The sequence below is a fragment of the Acanthochromis polyacanthus genome, chromosome 5, assembly GCF_021347895.1.
Source record: "Acanthochromis polyacanthus isolate Apoly-LR-REF ecotype Palm Island chromosome 5, KAUST_Apoly_ChrSc, whole genome shotgun sequence".
Lineage (NCBI taxonomy): Eukaryota > Metazoa > Chordata > Actinopteri > Pomacentridae > Acanthochromis > Acanthochromis polyacanthus.
In genome coordinates this window covers 23,740,840-23,756,981 of record NC_067117.1, presented here as the reverse complement: position 1 = coordinate 23,756,981, position 16,142 = coordinate 23,740,840, and the positions used below count along the sequence as shown (strand labels likewise).

The 16,142-nt window shown below is 41.7% G+C and overlaps 1 protein-coding gene across 1 annotated transcript; it reads left to right on the top strand.

Moving 5' to 3' along the window:
- The first annotated feature begins 468 nt into the window (after positions 1–468).
- LOC110970238 (transcription initiation factor TFIID subunit 4-like) lies at positions 469–13,079 on the top strand. Its single transcript, XM_022220490.2, has 15 exons — positions 469–1,780; positions 2,203–2,342; positions 3,320–3,439; positions 4,179–4,268; positions 4,462–4,584; positions 4,725–4,814; positions 5,884–6,096; positions 7,487–7,625; positions 7,741–7,843; positions 8,085–8,254; positions 8,342–8,472; positions 8,744–8,869; positions 10,040–10,096; positions 10,191–10,313; positions 11,692–13,079. Exons 1-15 carry the CDS (start codon positions 1,036–1,038, stop codon positions 11,854–11,856), a joined length of 2,535 nt encoding a protein of 844 aa, XP_022076182.2. The 5' UTR covers positions 469–1,035; the 3' UTR covers positions 11,857–13,079.
- The last annotated feature ends 3,063 nt before the right edge of the window (positions 13,080–16,142 follow it).

The following is a 16,142-nucleotide window of genomic DNA, read 5'->3' as shown; positions in this document are numbered from 1 at the left end:
TAAAGGCCGCTGTATAGACAGCACAGTTTTGGTTCAATTAAAATATTACACCACATTCAGATCTTTATTTAAACACGTACGTCAAAGTTTGCTTTTGTGTTTATAACAGTCTGCACACGTAAGGGTACTGCACTAAATCCCGTGGCAGGCTGACAGCTCAGTACATTTCCTCTGTGCAGCAGGGTGGGGCGCCCTCAAACGCCTCTTTACAACAGCGACTTCATTCGGCTTTACCACTGCAGCCATCTTGCACACCGCACCGAGCGCGAATAAACGCTGAAATTCGGCTTGTTAGCTTGTCGCAAACCACGTTATTGTTCCACCAAACGTCCCATTGTGTGATTCTGAAACGGAACAGCCGTCGTACTGCCGTAAAGACGCCGGCGTCAATGTAGCATTTGATGAAAACTTTTTTATCTCCGGTACGATGTTGTTCCGCCTCATGCATCCCCTGGAATGACAGCTGAAGCCATTGGTTCCGCCTTTTACCAGGCGCTGCAGCCAATCACAGCGCTCACAGGCTCCTGCTCGGAGACGTCGAGCTGTTCTGCGCAGGCGCATGTCAGTTGGTAAGCACCTCGCTGTACAGAAGCTCGCAGGAGTGTGAAGATGGCGGTTGGGTCCGGCCCGCTGGATGAGCCGTTTTCACACACAGGGCTGAATAAAGCGGTAGTTTGTCATCCTTTACGGTCTGTAGACTCAAAACTGTCGTTCTTGTGTCACAACAACCACTGGGGTAGGCACCAGGCAGCCGCTAATTACATGGCTATAGTTCCGGGACAAGGGGGTAGCTCGAGCTAATGTCCAGCTGGGACTTGGTCAAGACGATTGCTGAAGCAGGTACGCTGTAACTACTAATGTTGTTTTCCTCTTTGTCTCTCCGAGTGTACACGATAAACAAGCGCCGGAGCTGACACAGACAGGCAGTAGATGTGCCATAGTGTTGCCCCATCACATTTAGGATTGTTTGTGCTCCTTGTTAAACAAGTTGAAGTGCGGGGGGTCTGTACATAACGAGCTCCCCATGGTTCAGCTATGGACGCATCGACGGCCAGCACGGACTCCGCTACGGGACACGACCCTGGCAGCAAAACACTTGTTGTTAGCGGCGGTGCAACTTTCCTCCCTAATCACCAGGGGAAAGTAGGCTCATACTCAGCGCAGACTTTCAATGGGAACCAAACTATGAACTCTCACAATTCAGGAAGCGCAGCCCCTCCGGGGGGGACGACAGTGACAAGTGGCTCCAGTAACAGCAGCAGCCCTGCGATGTCTGTCACGGCTGTCACCAGCGGACCGGTGTTGTCCAAAGGGCCGGCCGCTGCCTCGGTGCCCCCCTCGGCCAACACTGTCATCCAGACGCCGCTCATGAACTCGCAGAGTGTTGTGGCTTCAGCTCAGACGACCGGAGCAACCGTGCCTCTCGTCAGGTCGCCTATGCAAACCGCGGGTTCGGGTGCAACTTTGAATGGGAACAACACTGCGAGCCCCGGTGTGGCTGTCAGTGCAGCAGGTGTCGGCGTTCAGACTCCGTTTGTAAACAATAGCCAGCCGTCCAACTCTGTGTCCGGTTCGCACATCATCAAGGCAGAGCCACCCACAACAATAATACAGGCAGCACCTCAGCCTGCAGCCGGAGCCGCCAGTGCTCCCCAGACTCCTGTGTCGGTGGCTGCCGGTGCTGGAGGGATCCGGGCCCTCACGCCCCAGATGTTGGCCCCCAGGCTCCCCCAGACCTCTCCAGGACAGCCCAGTGTACATAACATCCAGCTCCCTCCGGGTGAGTGAAGTTTTTATGCAGAGACATTCACACACATTCACTTTAACATTTTCCCGATTATCCAACACAGTTTCACTTTGTTTTCGTCTTGATCTTTAATTTAAATGAAGAAACTAAATATTTACGGAACTGAAAGTTGATGTACTCCATAATTCATTGAAAGTGTGAGTCCCCTGAGACTCACTATAAGTAGCCCACACAAATCTTTAAACAGTACTAAACTTCCTGTCTGTTATTAATCGAAATAACTACTTGTGAGATGCACGACATGATTTAATTGTTTACATTGTGATTTAGCGGTGTACTGTATTTGCTGTTTCTTCCAAACGATTTATTTAGTTATAATATTTATTTTCTAGTTATCTCTGACAGTGTCATTAATTATATTTAAACGATCTTGTGTGCTTTCTGTCTTGCTTCAGGGATGGTACTTGTACGCAGTGAGAGCGGACAGCTGCTGATGATTCCTCAACAGGCTCTGGCCCAGATGCAGGCCCAGGCCCAGGCGCAGGGAGGCATGGCACCTCGGACCACTACACCCACAAATGTGCCTCCAAGCCAGGTAAGATATACCCATGAAGAGCTGTAAATCTGCATCAATTATCTCACTTTCATTTTCAGCATTATGGGCTGTGTTTTTAGCTGGCGTACAGTAGAGGGAAGCACCTGTTGATCACAGTATTAGATTGTATAACTTAACTCCACTCAACTTCAGCTTTGTTGTCATTTGACTATGTGCACAGTACACAGTTAAACGAAATTACATTAATACTATAAAAAATTAAGAATAAATATAAGGAAAATTTAAAACACAAGCATACATCATCAAGCACACAATCATACTTGCTTCTGGGATCTGTTATTATGCACAGTGTAATGTAAGTGAGTTCGAAATGATCAGTTATTATGCTAATTACACATAGTATAGTGCAGGTGACAATTATACATGAATATAGTTCTACGTAGTACAGCGTATGTGGTAGCTATACATGGTATAAAACATAAATATCTGTGATACAGTGTATATAATAAATAATACAATGCAAGTGGTACTTAACATTTAACATAGTAGGCATGTAATCACACATGGATCAGTGTAACAAAGTCTGCAGTAGTTGTGTACATAATATCATGTACATATATAATGTGCATTGTGTGTTTTTTTGAGTTTGGAGGTGATGGGTGTGTGTATGGGTCGACATGTCTTGTAGTCACAGGATGTTCAACAGTCTGATGCCTGTGGGAAGAAGCTGCTGTAGAAGCTTGATGTGAGGGTTCTGATTCTGCAGTCTCTTTTCTGATGGGAGGGAAACAAACAGTCCATGTGAGGGGTGGGAGGGGTCCTTCATGATGGAGGTGGCCCTGCAGAGCCTCCAGGACAGAAAACAGCATGGCTGTATATCAGTATTGTGTTGTTTTTCTTGATTTTTGTAAAATTATTAAACTATTTTATTTTGAAATGAGTTAATATAGGTGTCTTTTCTGGTTGGATGAAAGTGGGTGTTGCTCATCATGTTTTTCCTTTGTGCCACCTTTCAGGCTCCTGGAAACACCATCATCAGCAGACAAGTGTCTTCCGGCACCATCATCCGACAGGGCTGCTCAACCCCAACGTCACTCACTGCGACCACCGCTCTTCACAGACCTCCGATCCTTCCGGTATGTCAGCGGGAAAGAATTTCTGATAATGGTCATTTTCCTTATTGCACATAATGTTCTTTGTTTTATGGAACAAGCTGCAGATTCGTGATGTAGCCAGGCACGTTGACCTCAGACTGTTCACCTACTTGATCTACAGTGAGAGCTGACAGTCCACAGGCACTTGTGTAGAATGACCAATTCTAAATACCTCATTCACAGTTTGAATTTGAAATTCTATCATGATTTACCTTAGTACTACTGTTTTTTGTGTCAGAGTGACACTAGAAGGATATTGTTATCACCAAGAATCAAATGCAATGCAAGTTCACTACAAAGTCTTTTTTTTCTAAAATAACTACAGAACAGACTGTAGGCCTTTAATAGAGGAGGAAAAAGCACATGTTGTTACCCCTGATTTCAGCATTTTGGGTCAAACTGTGAAGCATTTTTCGTCACAATTTCTCCAGTTTTATATGATCTTGTAATTTCATTGTCAACTTCTAAACTGAGTTAGCAATGATGTTGCATGTAGTGGTCAGAATGAACAATCTTTGAACTGTTTTTTGTTTTTTTTTTTTAGGAAGAGCACTCATCTGAACTTCTTGTGAAATGCACCTGTTTCCTCTCATAACTTGAAGTTTCTTTGATGTGCTTGAGCAACTTTGAAACAGCTTGAAACCCCACACTGTCCTTGAATGACTTGAAAAGTGTTTTTGACATGGTATAGTGATCTAAATGACCTGTCTTTTTTTTCCAGAGCGCAGTTGGGGCCGCAGTACCAGGAATTACTCCTAGGACAGTCAGCCAAACAACTGGGGCTACAGTTACCTCAGTAACATTGAGTAAAGTGAGTCGTCCACACCCCTAAGCACTCTTCAGTGTTCTGTGTACTGTAGACTGTAGGATGCTGCAAGTTCTGTAAATACTTTAGGGTAAAAATACAATATAATAAAAGAAGACTAATGTTGTTCTGAATAAAATGGTTATTAACAAATGACACTGGTATATGTTCATCATCAAATGTTCTGTGTTTTTGGCAGGAGACAATGGAGAATGTGAAGAAATGTAAAAACTTTCTGTCTACATTGATTAAGCTGGCATCCAGTGGGAAGCAGTCCACAGAGACTGCAGCCAGTGTGAGAGAGCTGGTCAAGGACCTTCTGGTGAGTGAGCTTTACAGGCAGACACACATGGTTTATGACATGGAAATAACTTGTCAAATCTTTAGTGTTTTCCAAGAACATTGACAAACCTTCACTCAGGAGAGCATCTGCTAACCTGTAAACCTTTGTTTTTTTAATAGGAGGGCAAACTGGAAGCTGAAGAATTCACCAGCAGATTGTATAAAGAGCTCAACTCCTCACCCCAACCTTATCTTGTGCCTTTCCTCAAGGTAATACAGCTTGTTTTCTATGATCATTTTCAGTTTTGTCTTTCAGCAAAGACAATGAGAGCATGCGGTTTTGTACGTACACAGTGTTACATTGAACTTAATCTACGCGGTGCTGCCATTAACGACTGTTTTTCGACCAGTTAATGGCTGACTATTTTATTGATCCATTAATTTTTATTTTTTATTTATTTTTATTTAACCTTTATTTAACCAGGTCGGTCAATGACCTCTTTTCCAAGGGAAGCCTGACCAAGACAACAGCTAGAGAAACATTAAAAGTGCAACAATTAAAGACAATCTTTAATCTTTAATTAATCGAAACGAAATATTCTATTAAAGTGTATTTTAGATAAGTAACACACCTTCAAAGTGGAATAAGCCCTGAGTCTGGCGTGAACATTTTCTCAAACACTATTTAATGGAAATTCTAAGGTAGAAGACAGACACTTAATGGCTTTAGGAGTGTGTTTAGCAGCTACAAGGACAAAAAAGATAGGAAAAAGTTCTTCTTACGAATGAATAAACATCACATGCTGTGGCTTTGTCCTTTCTTGTGGTGCCTTCTAATGAATAGCACCTGCGTGTTTTCTCTTTAGGTCCTTGTGTGTTGCGCTCGTGTTGCTTTGGTGTGCTATTGAAACTTGGCACAGTGTACAAAGCATCCATCTATTTTCTATACCTGCTTTATTGTGTAGGGGGTTGCAGGGATGTGCAAACCACCTTTTTGTTTTGTAATAACTCGAAGTACTTGCATACGTTTAAATCCTTGGATGTTTTGAAACTTTTCGACTCAGCTGAGTTGTACTCTGCTGCAGCCGACATTTTCTTAAACAGTAGCATGACGAGAGCTAAAAACAGCTGACGTCATGAGACACCAGTTACAAAGTGATACAGTCGAACAACATTTACTTAAATGAACTGAAGCATGTTAGAAAAGAAATTGAAAACCTTGTATCTGTTTTAAATATTGATGTTGAAGTATTTTCAACATAGATGTCATCGATTGTGCCGATTCATCGCAGCAGCCCTGTATTTATGTAATGTTCGTTCACCTGTCTGTGTTTTACAGAGAAGCCTCCCGGCCTTGAGGCAGCTCACCTCAGACTCTGCAGCTTTCATCCAGCAGAGTCAGCTCCCCCAGCCAGCCTCAGGTCCAGCCTCTTCCACCTCGCCCACCCCCACCACCGTGGTACTGGGCAGCCCGGCCCCTCGACCTACTGCTCCAATCAGTAGGCCTCAACTCCAGCCAGGCGTTAACAAACCAGGACAGACGGCCTCACTGGTAACTAAATTTAAGTCCAATCTTGGCTCAACTCAACACTCTACTCTGTTCTTCCTGAAGGGTTGAAAGTAAATGCTCTTGGCATGCCATAAAATAACGCAAAGGCGCTACGAGAAGAGCTAAATTCTTGCTTGTTCCAGTAATTTCTAAAATTGCCTGCACAAAATCACTGATACTAAACAGACTATTTCCTTCATTAAGTATCACAGGTTTCTTCAGTCATATAATCTGTCTTTCTGTCTATTTACATGGAGAAAATTAATCACTGTGTCCTTATGTGTACCACACTGAACATGGACAAAAGAAGGGAAAAAGACAGTTTTCTGGGACATAAGGAAGATAACTATTGCCAAGCAGGGTCAAGGTAAAGGCTAGAGAAACCATATGGTTTTCCTTTGAAACGGAAGTTTAAGAACCACAAGGCCAGATTAAAACTCAGTTCAAATAGTGGAAAACGAAGCAGGCAAAAATATTTAAATAGATAGAAACTTACCACTGAGAATAAGGCAGAGCACTCAGATAACACCGTATGTTGCTTTCTGAAAGAAAGTTGGCTGCATGAAAGAAGACTCAGGAAGACCTCACTTTTCAAAGAGTTTCCTACAATGCATGCTGAGAAGTCACAATGCTTCTCAAAAACTGTGTCTTTGTCATATTAGGTCTATGTTCACAGATGAAGTAACCTGCTATGAATTTAGTATCCAACTGGACATCAGTGGAAAGAGCAGAAACCTGCAGCAGGAAATGAGGCACCCATCAAACCCAAGAGAACTGCAAGGGTTTCCTCAAATGGAGTCAAACCACCAGCTGAGATGTGTAGAAGTCTCATTCAGGGCTACAAAAATGGGCTTGATGACAGTGATTGCCTTAAGAGAGTGCACTAGATGATTAAGGGTTACAGTATTTTTGGTCATTCCATTTTCATTTAAAATAATACGCTGCACTGAAAATGAAAAGCTAAACCTCTGTTCTATTAAATGTGGAATAGAAAATTGTGGATGCCAATTATTCTTGTTGGTGGGCTTTTTCTTTTTAAGTAGAAAAGTACCAATCATTCTGAGCCACATCTGCCATATCAAAAATCAGAGTCATGTTTTATTCACAAGCTACAACGAACTTGTTGGTGCAGACATCAGATCCTTATCCATGAAAGTTATATTTCAACTGAGATCACTTAACGGAATGAATGCAAATACATAAAAAGTGCAAATAAGTGAAGCCTTCATTTTTCCCCATGTGGTGAGTGTTCCCTAAGGCTGGTAAGACTGGCTGAGGTCCATCTAAACACACCAGCTTCTTCTTTTCTATCTGTGAAAAGGAAAGGAAAAGGGATTGGCAATAAACAATACAAGATGCAATATAATCTGAGTTTTAAACCTTACCTTTTCAGATTCTCCAGCCTCAGCAGCAAAGAGCAATGCTGAGACCTCAGGTAACTTTACCAACAACCCCCATGATGATCAGGAGTCAGGTCCCTGGTCGCATCATGCTGGGACAGCAACAGGTGCAGCTTAAAGAGCTGCAGCCAGGTGAGGATGTCAGTCTAAACAACACCTGTACGTGCATATACGTGCCTTCAACTTTGTGAATCATAACATTCTTTGTGAGTTGAGGTAGTCTGTCTGTCTGTCTGTTCTCTGCCAGTTCCTTTGAGGCCAGAGGTGTCAACTGTTTCCAAACAAATCTCTGCTGTAGCCTTGACTTTGGCTCAAAAGAACAAGTTGAAGGAGGCGGGTGGCACTTTCAAGTAAGTAACATTCAAATCAGTTCTAGTGTTAATGTTGATCTTACAAGTTTTAGTATTTCTACATAGAAAATAAAATCTCCTAGCAAAATAAAAAAAATATGATTTATGTAATTGTCAGTGTTTCTACATTTTTGTTGTTTTAAAGCTTTTGCATGTATGATTAGACTCCTAGGTTCAATACTGTTATATTTCAATATCAGCGTAATTACTGAACATTTCCTTATTGCGTCTGTGCTGACAGAGATGATGAAGACATCAATGACGTGGCCTCCATGGCCGGAGTGAACCTATCAGAGGAAAGTGCTAACATCCTAGCCACAAATTCTGGACTAGTGGGAGTGGTGACGCATTCCTGTAAGGATGAGGCTTTTCTATCATGCACGATGCTGCAGAGGAGAATGCTAGACATAGGTGAGACGCTGACATCATTATTGACTGTACAAAACCTGTTTATCGATCAGCCTCATACATCACTGTGTCGTGGTGCTTCTGCTCCAGGTAGGAGGTATGGAGTGACAGACCTGGGCGTGGAGGTGGTGAACTATGTCTCCCACGCTACTCAGCAGCGACTCCAGAACCTGCTTGAAAAAGTCTCAGAAGTAGCGCAGCAGAAAAACATCACTTTCAAGGTTTGTTTGTAGACACAATATGGACAGTCACACTAGTACGTTTTTCCTTTAAGGTTTGATTTAGCATTTACCAGACTGTGCTGGACAAATAAAAACGGTGTGTAGATTTAGAAGATGATTTCTATGACATTGATGTAAAATGACATTTGCATCTCACATTGTTTTGGGGCCCTGCACCAGCTATAATCTGTACTGTACTGACACGTTTTCTTGTTATTAGTATTTTATTTGTTTTCTGAGATAACATTGTCACGCCGCTGTCTTTTGGCAGGAGGATGACAACTACGAGCAGAGCAGTGATGTTCGTGTTCAGCTCAAGTTTTTTGAGCAGCTGGACCAGTTAGAGAAACAGCGAAAGGAGGAACAGGAGAGAGAGATCCTCCTGAAGGCAGCTAAGGTACAACAGATCGCTGCTGAAATGACTTGGCAGAGACAAAGGTTTTAAACTTTAAAATGGCAGCATTCCTGTGTGATTGAGGGCACAGTCCCTCTGCGGGAAATTCAGTGTATTCTACAATGGTAATATAGGCTAATGGTTGTGGCTGGAATGTTTTTTTGGCTCTGATGTGCACAACCTGTCTGATTTTAAATGAAATATGAAGGGAGGTTGAGGCGTGGCTCTTTGTTTTGGTCTGAGGCGCTGGCTCTCTAGTGTTCCATTCGCTGGTTCTGAATGTTGTAACTTGTAGCTTTATGTTAGCCAGATAATAATCTGTGTTTCAGATATTTTGCCTCAAGCTGACCATGAAAGTATATTTATTTATGATAAACTTGATCTAATGAATAGATAAAGGATGGTGAGAAAGACTGAAAAAGCAGCTCAGGCAACCATCAGAACAAGCACATTTTTTCCTTTATGTGTATTCAGCATGTATGTCACTGAGGATCTTATAGATTTGAAACAGTTTCTAAGCAGTAACAAGCATCATGTTTTATTATTTTGTGGTTTCACTCTGACATCTGTTGCTTTTCAGTGTTTAAATTAAACCACTCACTCACAGCATAACAGCAACTGCTTGGCCTATATTTAATGTTTTGGCATCTCTCTGCTTGTCCCTTCTCTTCTAATATTCTGTACAGTCTGGCAAAAGGTCACCAGCGATTGATTTTGACTCACCATCCGGTTGCCTGAAGCCAGCGACTTCTAAGAAATGTTCTGTGTGATTCATCAAATGGCACTGGGGATAAATTTTTAACAACAATTTTCACCATGTGACATTAAGTATAAAATGATACATGGATTCCAATCATCTGGGCAAAACAGAGTGTATGAAAGTAGTGAGTAGGCTTTTATTTTATTTAACCAACACACTTTATAACCTTTGCAGTTTTGTAAGCAAATATTGATGGATGTGGGACTCCTCAACAGTTTTACGCCAACAAGTAGCTGGTGTAGAACCTGTCATTCGAACTAAGAAAGTTTTCTATTTGTTTGTAGATATTCATGTAGCGTGGAGCTCAGTAATTTTCAAATACCTGCAAATGTCAGAGTCTCTAGTCTTACATCTCCCCCGGGCTTTGGTCTTTCTTCTGCCAGCCTCGGCAAGTAATTAATTGTGTTTTGCAGTCGCGAGCTCGGCAAGAGGATCCAGAGCAGCTGCGTCTGAAGCAGAAGGCAAAAGAGGTACGATAAGAGGAAGACACTTCACAAGTCTCTGTTTCTGTGCATTTATGCACTGCATGCCTGATTTCAATGTTGGAATGTGTGTGTTGTCCAGATGCAACAACAGGAGTTGGCCCAGATGAGACAGAGGGAGGCCAACATGACGGCTCTGGCAGCCATCGGCCCCAGAAAGAAGAGGAAGAATCTGGACTCTCCATCCTCCTCTGCTTCAGCTGAGGTAACATTCAGTACAGTAAATACACCTTGTTCCTACTTTTTCATGGCCTGCAGTTTAAAAAAAAAACACCTTTTACATCTGATGCATTCCTTGTAAACCATCTTTGTCATCTCTTTGTGATAACCTGTTGTTTGTATTACTTGGTTAGCAAAAGACAGCAAATGCCATAACCAAAGTTATGTAGAGAGGTTGGATGTGTCCTAGTACTGCATAAATGCGTGTGAAAGGCAGTCTAGGGCAAACTTCGATTGTGTTACTTTGCACTAAAATGCCACTGATAGCAATAATAATATCAGGTTAGAACCTATTTTACTATTCAGTATAACAATGTGCATACGAATACGTAGCTAATTTTAACACCAAGAGTCAATGCTTTCTGGTGCCCGACAAAGATTTGGTTACATTTGGCAGAGCTGTGCACTCAGGCACATTGTCAGCTGACTCTTATGATTACAGATCACATTTAAACCTATCCCATTCATTTAATACAAATACACAATCATCATCGTCTGTAAAACCTGTACAGCTGATGGCTGCTGGTTGCACTTGCTCACAATATTGTCTCCTTACTTATCTGACCTAACGAAGAAAACAAAAGGAGCTTGAATCCATCAAATCATTTTCCCAATTTATCTCAGTGCAGCACAATATAAATATGGTCTTAGCTTAATCCCACCATACGTTGGGCATGAGGTGGGTTACACACCTGTACAAGATACAAATCTATGCATGGTGCTACAACATATAAAAAGATATAATGAAGCATTTCATACCTGCAGGTGCTTTAACAGTTTCCGATTCATCTAAGTCTGTGATTCTTTTTCAGCCATCAGTCTGTTAGTACTGGCACTTTCATTTATTTATTTATACGCTTTTAACTATTTTTCTATTACTTTTATGCAACAGTTTCAACTGTTTATCCACCATTGTGCATTTTCAGGTTATGCTAGTGACAGGACATATATTTTTCACTTCAATTATATTTTCATTTTCTTCTTATAGAATCGCTTGAAATCAGAGTAAGTGACTGTAGGAGAAGTCTGAAGAAGAAATCTAACCCACAGAACTACCATTCTTATACTTCATTTTTTGATATTTTAGATACGTTTTGTGCACTGTAAAAGGATAGCCATCCAGTTTTGTTGTATCTGTGCATTGACAACAAAGGTATTCACAAAAGCTGTCCATACTCTTCTGTGGCCGTAGCCGTACAGGGCTTTCAAACGGTGCACATATGTCAGTAAAAGTACATGAAGGCATGACCTTTCTCTAAATGATTCTCTCATCAGACCTCTCCTCCTCAAATAACAAATGTCAGGCACCCACCCACTAGGCTCACCCTCTGTTTGTCCTCACCTCTGTCTCTCTCATGTTGCAGGGATCAGGAACAGGTCCCTCTCTGCCTGGTGGACCTGGTTCTTCAGGATCCAGACCCACACGGCAGCGCATCACTCGCGTCAATCTCAGGGACCTGCTCTTCTGCTTGGAGAACGAGAGATTCACCAGTCGCTCCCATTTCCTTTACAAGGGCTTTCTCAAATAGGCTTGATGTCAGAGCGGAGAAGGGATGAGGGGTAGAAGAGAGGGGACAGGGGGGCATTGAAGTGTGTGAAGAGAGCAGCTGCTCCCACCACAGAGAGCATAAGAGACTCTTAAAGGCGAAAAGGAGGAGAGCAGCGACTTGGCGCTTTCTGAGGTAAACCTGACAACCTGAAATACAATAGTAGCCATACTGGATGGCCTCTACCTCCCTCCCCAAATAAGGCCTATTTTCTTTTAGAGCAGTCACTGACTGATGCCCCTTTTTTCTCCCTGTACAACTTCTTTGTCAAGACGTTGCAAAAATTGTTTCATGAGGAAGATTCTTTTTGTATGAACAAATGTACAATTATGCACTGTAACATAGTACAGTTTATTTTCTAAATATTTGTGTGCACATTAGGCTTTCAAGCAATGAAAATCATGTTTTATTAAACCACCGACTAATTTTATTGGGTAATAATTTTATTTTTGTTTTTGTCAGCTGAATTAGTTTGAACTCCAAACTATGTAACCTACTGAGTTGCCTTCCTAATTATGAATAAGCCATACAACCATCCCTAAGCAATTAACCCTGCTGTAACTCATGAAGCCGTAGCTCTCCCTGTATCTGTCATCTCCATTACTTTACTTGATTTTTTTTTCACCATATTTATTTACTAAATTTAAGCTTCAAATGAATGTTTAGTTATTTATTTAATTTCATGTGACAGTTTCTCATGTAGCTTAAATTCAAAACAAAATGTGCATTAGGAATGCATAGGAATGTTGAAATTAGTTTATAGGTTTCAGTGTGTGAAGACAGGTTTGCTCTTTGTTGCTTTTAATCTGTCAAGTTGTTACTTTGAATTTAGTTTCACGTGTGATTTCTAAAACTTCTACAGGTTTTAAAAAGCTTTTAACCTGTATTGCTATACCAAACGTACATCTACCTGAAACTCTATTTTTGTAGCAACCCACCAACACACATTTTTACTCCTCTAATAATGACTGACAGTGTCCTCCAATCATTTCTTTACTTGCTTATATTTTGGTGTGCGACTGGACTGCCCCTTAGGTTTATAGTATCTATGACAAGAAACTGGAATTTCGTCCTGTATATTTGTAAATGTTACACCTAAAGTTTTACATGCGGTTTTGTATAGATTTGAGAATTTATGCGTACAGAATTACAAAAATCACATTTTCTCTATTGAAAAGTTTGAATAAATAATGATTTTACAGTAACTGATTTAGTGTGTTGTTTTAAGAGATTTCTTTTACTTGTATTATATTGTATTGCACTAGGGGGCAGCATTGCATTATTAGAACATCTGGATATTTGCTGCATGTGGCACTAAGAGTACTGAATGAGGTTTAGTACATGAATGAGCTGAATGCCATTAATTCCTTTTTACGCTACCTGTTCAGAGATAGCTCTGCTTAATCCTCTAACATCTGCAAAGCCACATGTAGAACACAATGCCTGTCCCCTGGGTCTACACTGGCATCTTTTGAGCACAGCTCCCATGAGCACAACACTCAGCTCTTAACCCAAAATAAAATCATGCACACAGTCTGCTACCAGTCTGTGCGCTTCTTTGTTGGGCTGTCTTATTTGAGTCCATCTCCATTATCAGCCCACACACGGTGCACTGGCAACAGCTGCCGCATCAGCTGCTAACATTCACCGCAAACCATGGGCTGGAAATAATTAGGCCATTCTGCCACTGGGACAGTAGCCTGATGTTCCAATGATTGGGAGCAGCTTTCATATCTGCGCCGACCAAAGAGGAACAATAATATTTGGAGCCATCACTGGTGATGAGCCTCAATTTCATTTTCTATAATGAAAATACATCTGGGAACCACTAGGTGGCAATAGCCAATTTCCCCTCCATGACAAGCTGCTTTTGTAGCTGACATGAACTCCAACTGCATCTTCAGGTTCTTTTTATACTTAATATCCTGGTGACATTTGGTAGCCAATAGCGTTCGTGTTTTCAGCTGTTTGACACACAAAACAGACTACTAGCACAATCTGTCAGACACTCCCATTTCACATAACATTTGATTAAAAACAAGGAAAAGCAGTCTGTATTGTGGATAACATAAAAGCTCTGTGCTGCTGTGAGAGACAGTTGTGAGCACAGAATCAGCGTGGCCTGACAGTCTCTCATGTATCAGCTGCCGACTCAGGTAAGGCCTTGGCCCTTGTGCCTTAGCTCAATCCAATATTTTTCCTGGTAATCCCCCTTCTACTCCTCAACACTGCTGCTCTTTCAGAGTTAAGTCCACATAAGCTCCCACTTGAGTGCCAGAGGCAGAGCCACAACAGGGATGGTGCGGTTGCCTAGCAACGTCTCAGTCACTGCACCTGAGGGTGTTGGGTAAACACCCTGAGCCTGCCAGAGGGAAGAAGAGACAAGTGACATCACTGTTTCCCTCCATGACATTTATTAAAGAGGGCTGTTATTAATTTCTTACATACCGTGTTGTCCTATCTGTCTCCACCCCGGGGTGAGAGTCTATAATAAATCTAAAGCAATTTTATTTGTGTGTGTGTGTGCAGGCTCGTGGCTGCTTATCTATACTTGGCTATGAGTGTTTTTGACAGATTCCAAGATAGGATTTGACTGATGTGCTAGTGTTTCTCAGCAGGGTGTTCCTCTTGCACTTTTATGATAAGTCTCTGGTCTAAAAACAGTCTTTGCTTGTTTGCTCTTTCACTGAGGCTCAGTTTTAATGATGGTTAGAGGCTAATGAAAGGTCCCGTAGCCCCCATTACTTACATGAATCGGAAGGTTATGAAATTCTTTATTAAGGTAAGACCCCTATAGCTATGAATAAGAGGGTCGTGATATTTCTCACTTTGACATTACTTTGCAACCCAGTGAATTCAAAGTGCCATTCATAATCCAACTGCATTCATGCTGTGAGACAAATGTAATAGTAAAAGTCAGTTAATCAATTTTATCCTTTTCAACGCCTCCTTGCATAATGTTGATTAAGCTTTGAGCTTATGAATAAAACTCTCTCCTAGGACCGACATGAGAATGTGATTTGGATGAAGTGATGTGGCACAATGTGATTCAGTCACTGCACTTTATCATCCATTAAGATTCACAAAGCCAGTAGTCTGTAACCACTTTTATTCTTAAATGAAAGAGAATGGTCTCCAGCCTCCCCAGAGGAATCAAAGCCTGAAATATAACATGCAGCGACAGTTCGTTAGTTTACGCTTCCTCACAACACCCATTTCCTGTACGTCCCTGCCCTTGTTCCACCAGGGTTAATGCTGACTTTTGGACTCTTCTGTTATGGGGTCGACCGGGGCAGTCTGCTTTGGCCTGGAGATACTATAATAAGGCCAGTGTTTATGACCGCTGCTGAAATGGGTTTGTAAGCGCGACTGAACCTGTGAGGTATTGACGCGGGGGTTAATAGCCTGTTGGCCTCTTTAATGGAGCTGAATCAGGCCAAGCAGCAGGCAGTGTCAGCCCACAGGAGAACAGCATCGCCTCTTACAAAGTTGTCTCTTGCATGAAGTGGGACAGACACCGGAATGTGTCAGCTGCACATACCTGTAGTTCACACAGACAAATGTGTGACATGGCACAAACAAACTAAAGTGCCAGAGTCTATTTACAAGACACAGGCACTTACTTTGTTGTATATAGATCGGACTGTGATTCTATTTAAGACCGTTGAACAGATCACCTAAATGTAAATGTGGGTGTTTATTGTATGGAGAAAGTGGTTGACTAGTTTTGGAAGACAAACATTACAAAAACTAAGATAAATCTGTCATAAGAACACAGGTGTTATACTCACCATGCTCACTCTCTTACATAGTTTATCTTATTAACATGCTTACATTTGCTAATCAGGCCTAAACACACTAAGCTTAGACTGATGGAAGTGGTTTTGGTTTAGCATTAAAGTATTGGACAGAGGGTCAATAAAGTTAGCAGGATTATTCATGAATATCTGAATTAAACTTAATGGCAAGACATTCAAAATGCATGATTCATAAAACTGTGATATTTCAGCAGGGCTGCCAACTCTCACACTTTGGCCGTGAGACACATGCAACTCAGTCCCTTCACACGCTCTCACGTCACACTCCAAATATCACATGGGCAAAAAAAAAAGTTCCACTTTGCTCTTATGGGAATATGTAATCTTTGGGGAAATCCAGTTTGCGTTTTTACTCCAGAGAACTCCTGAAGCTCCTGAATGCAACTTCGTTGTCCGACTGCAACTGAATGCACCAGTGACATTAGTTGAATCTTTTGATTGTATTTCATA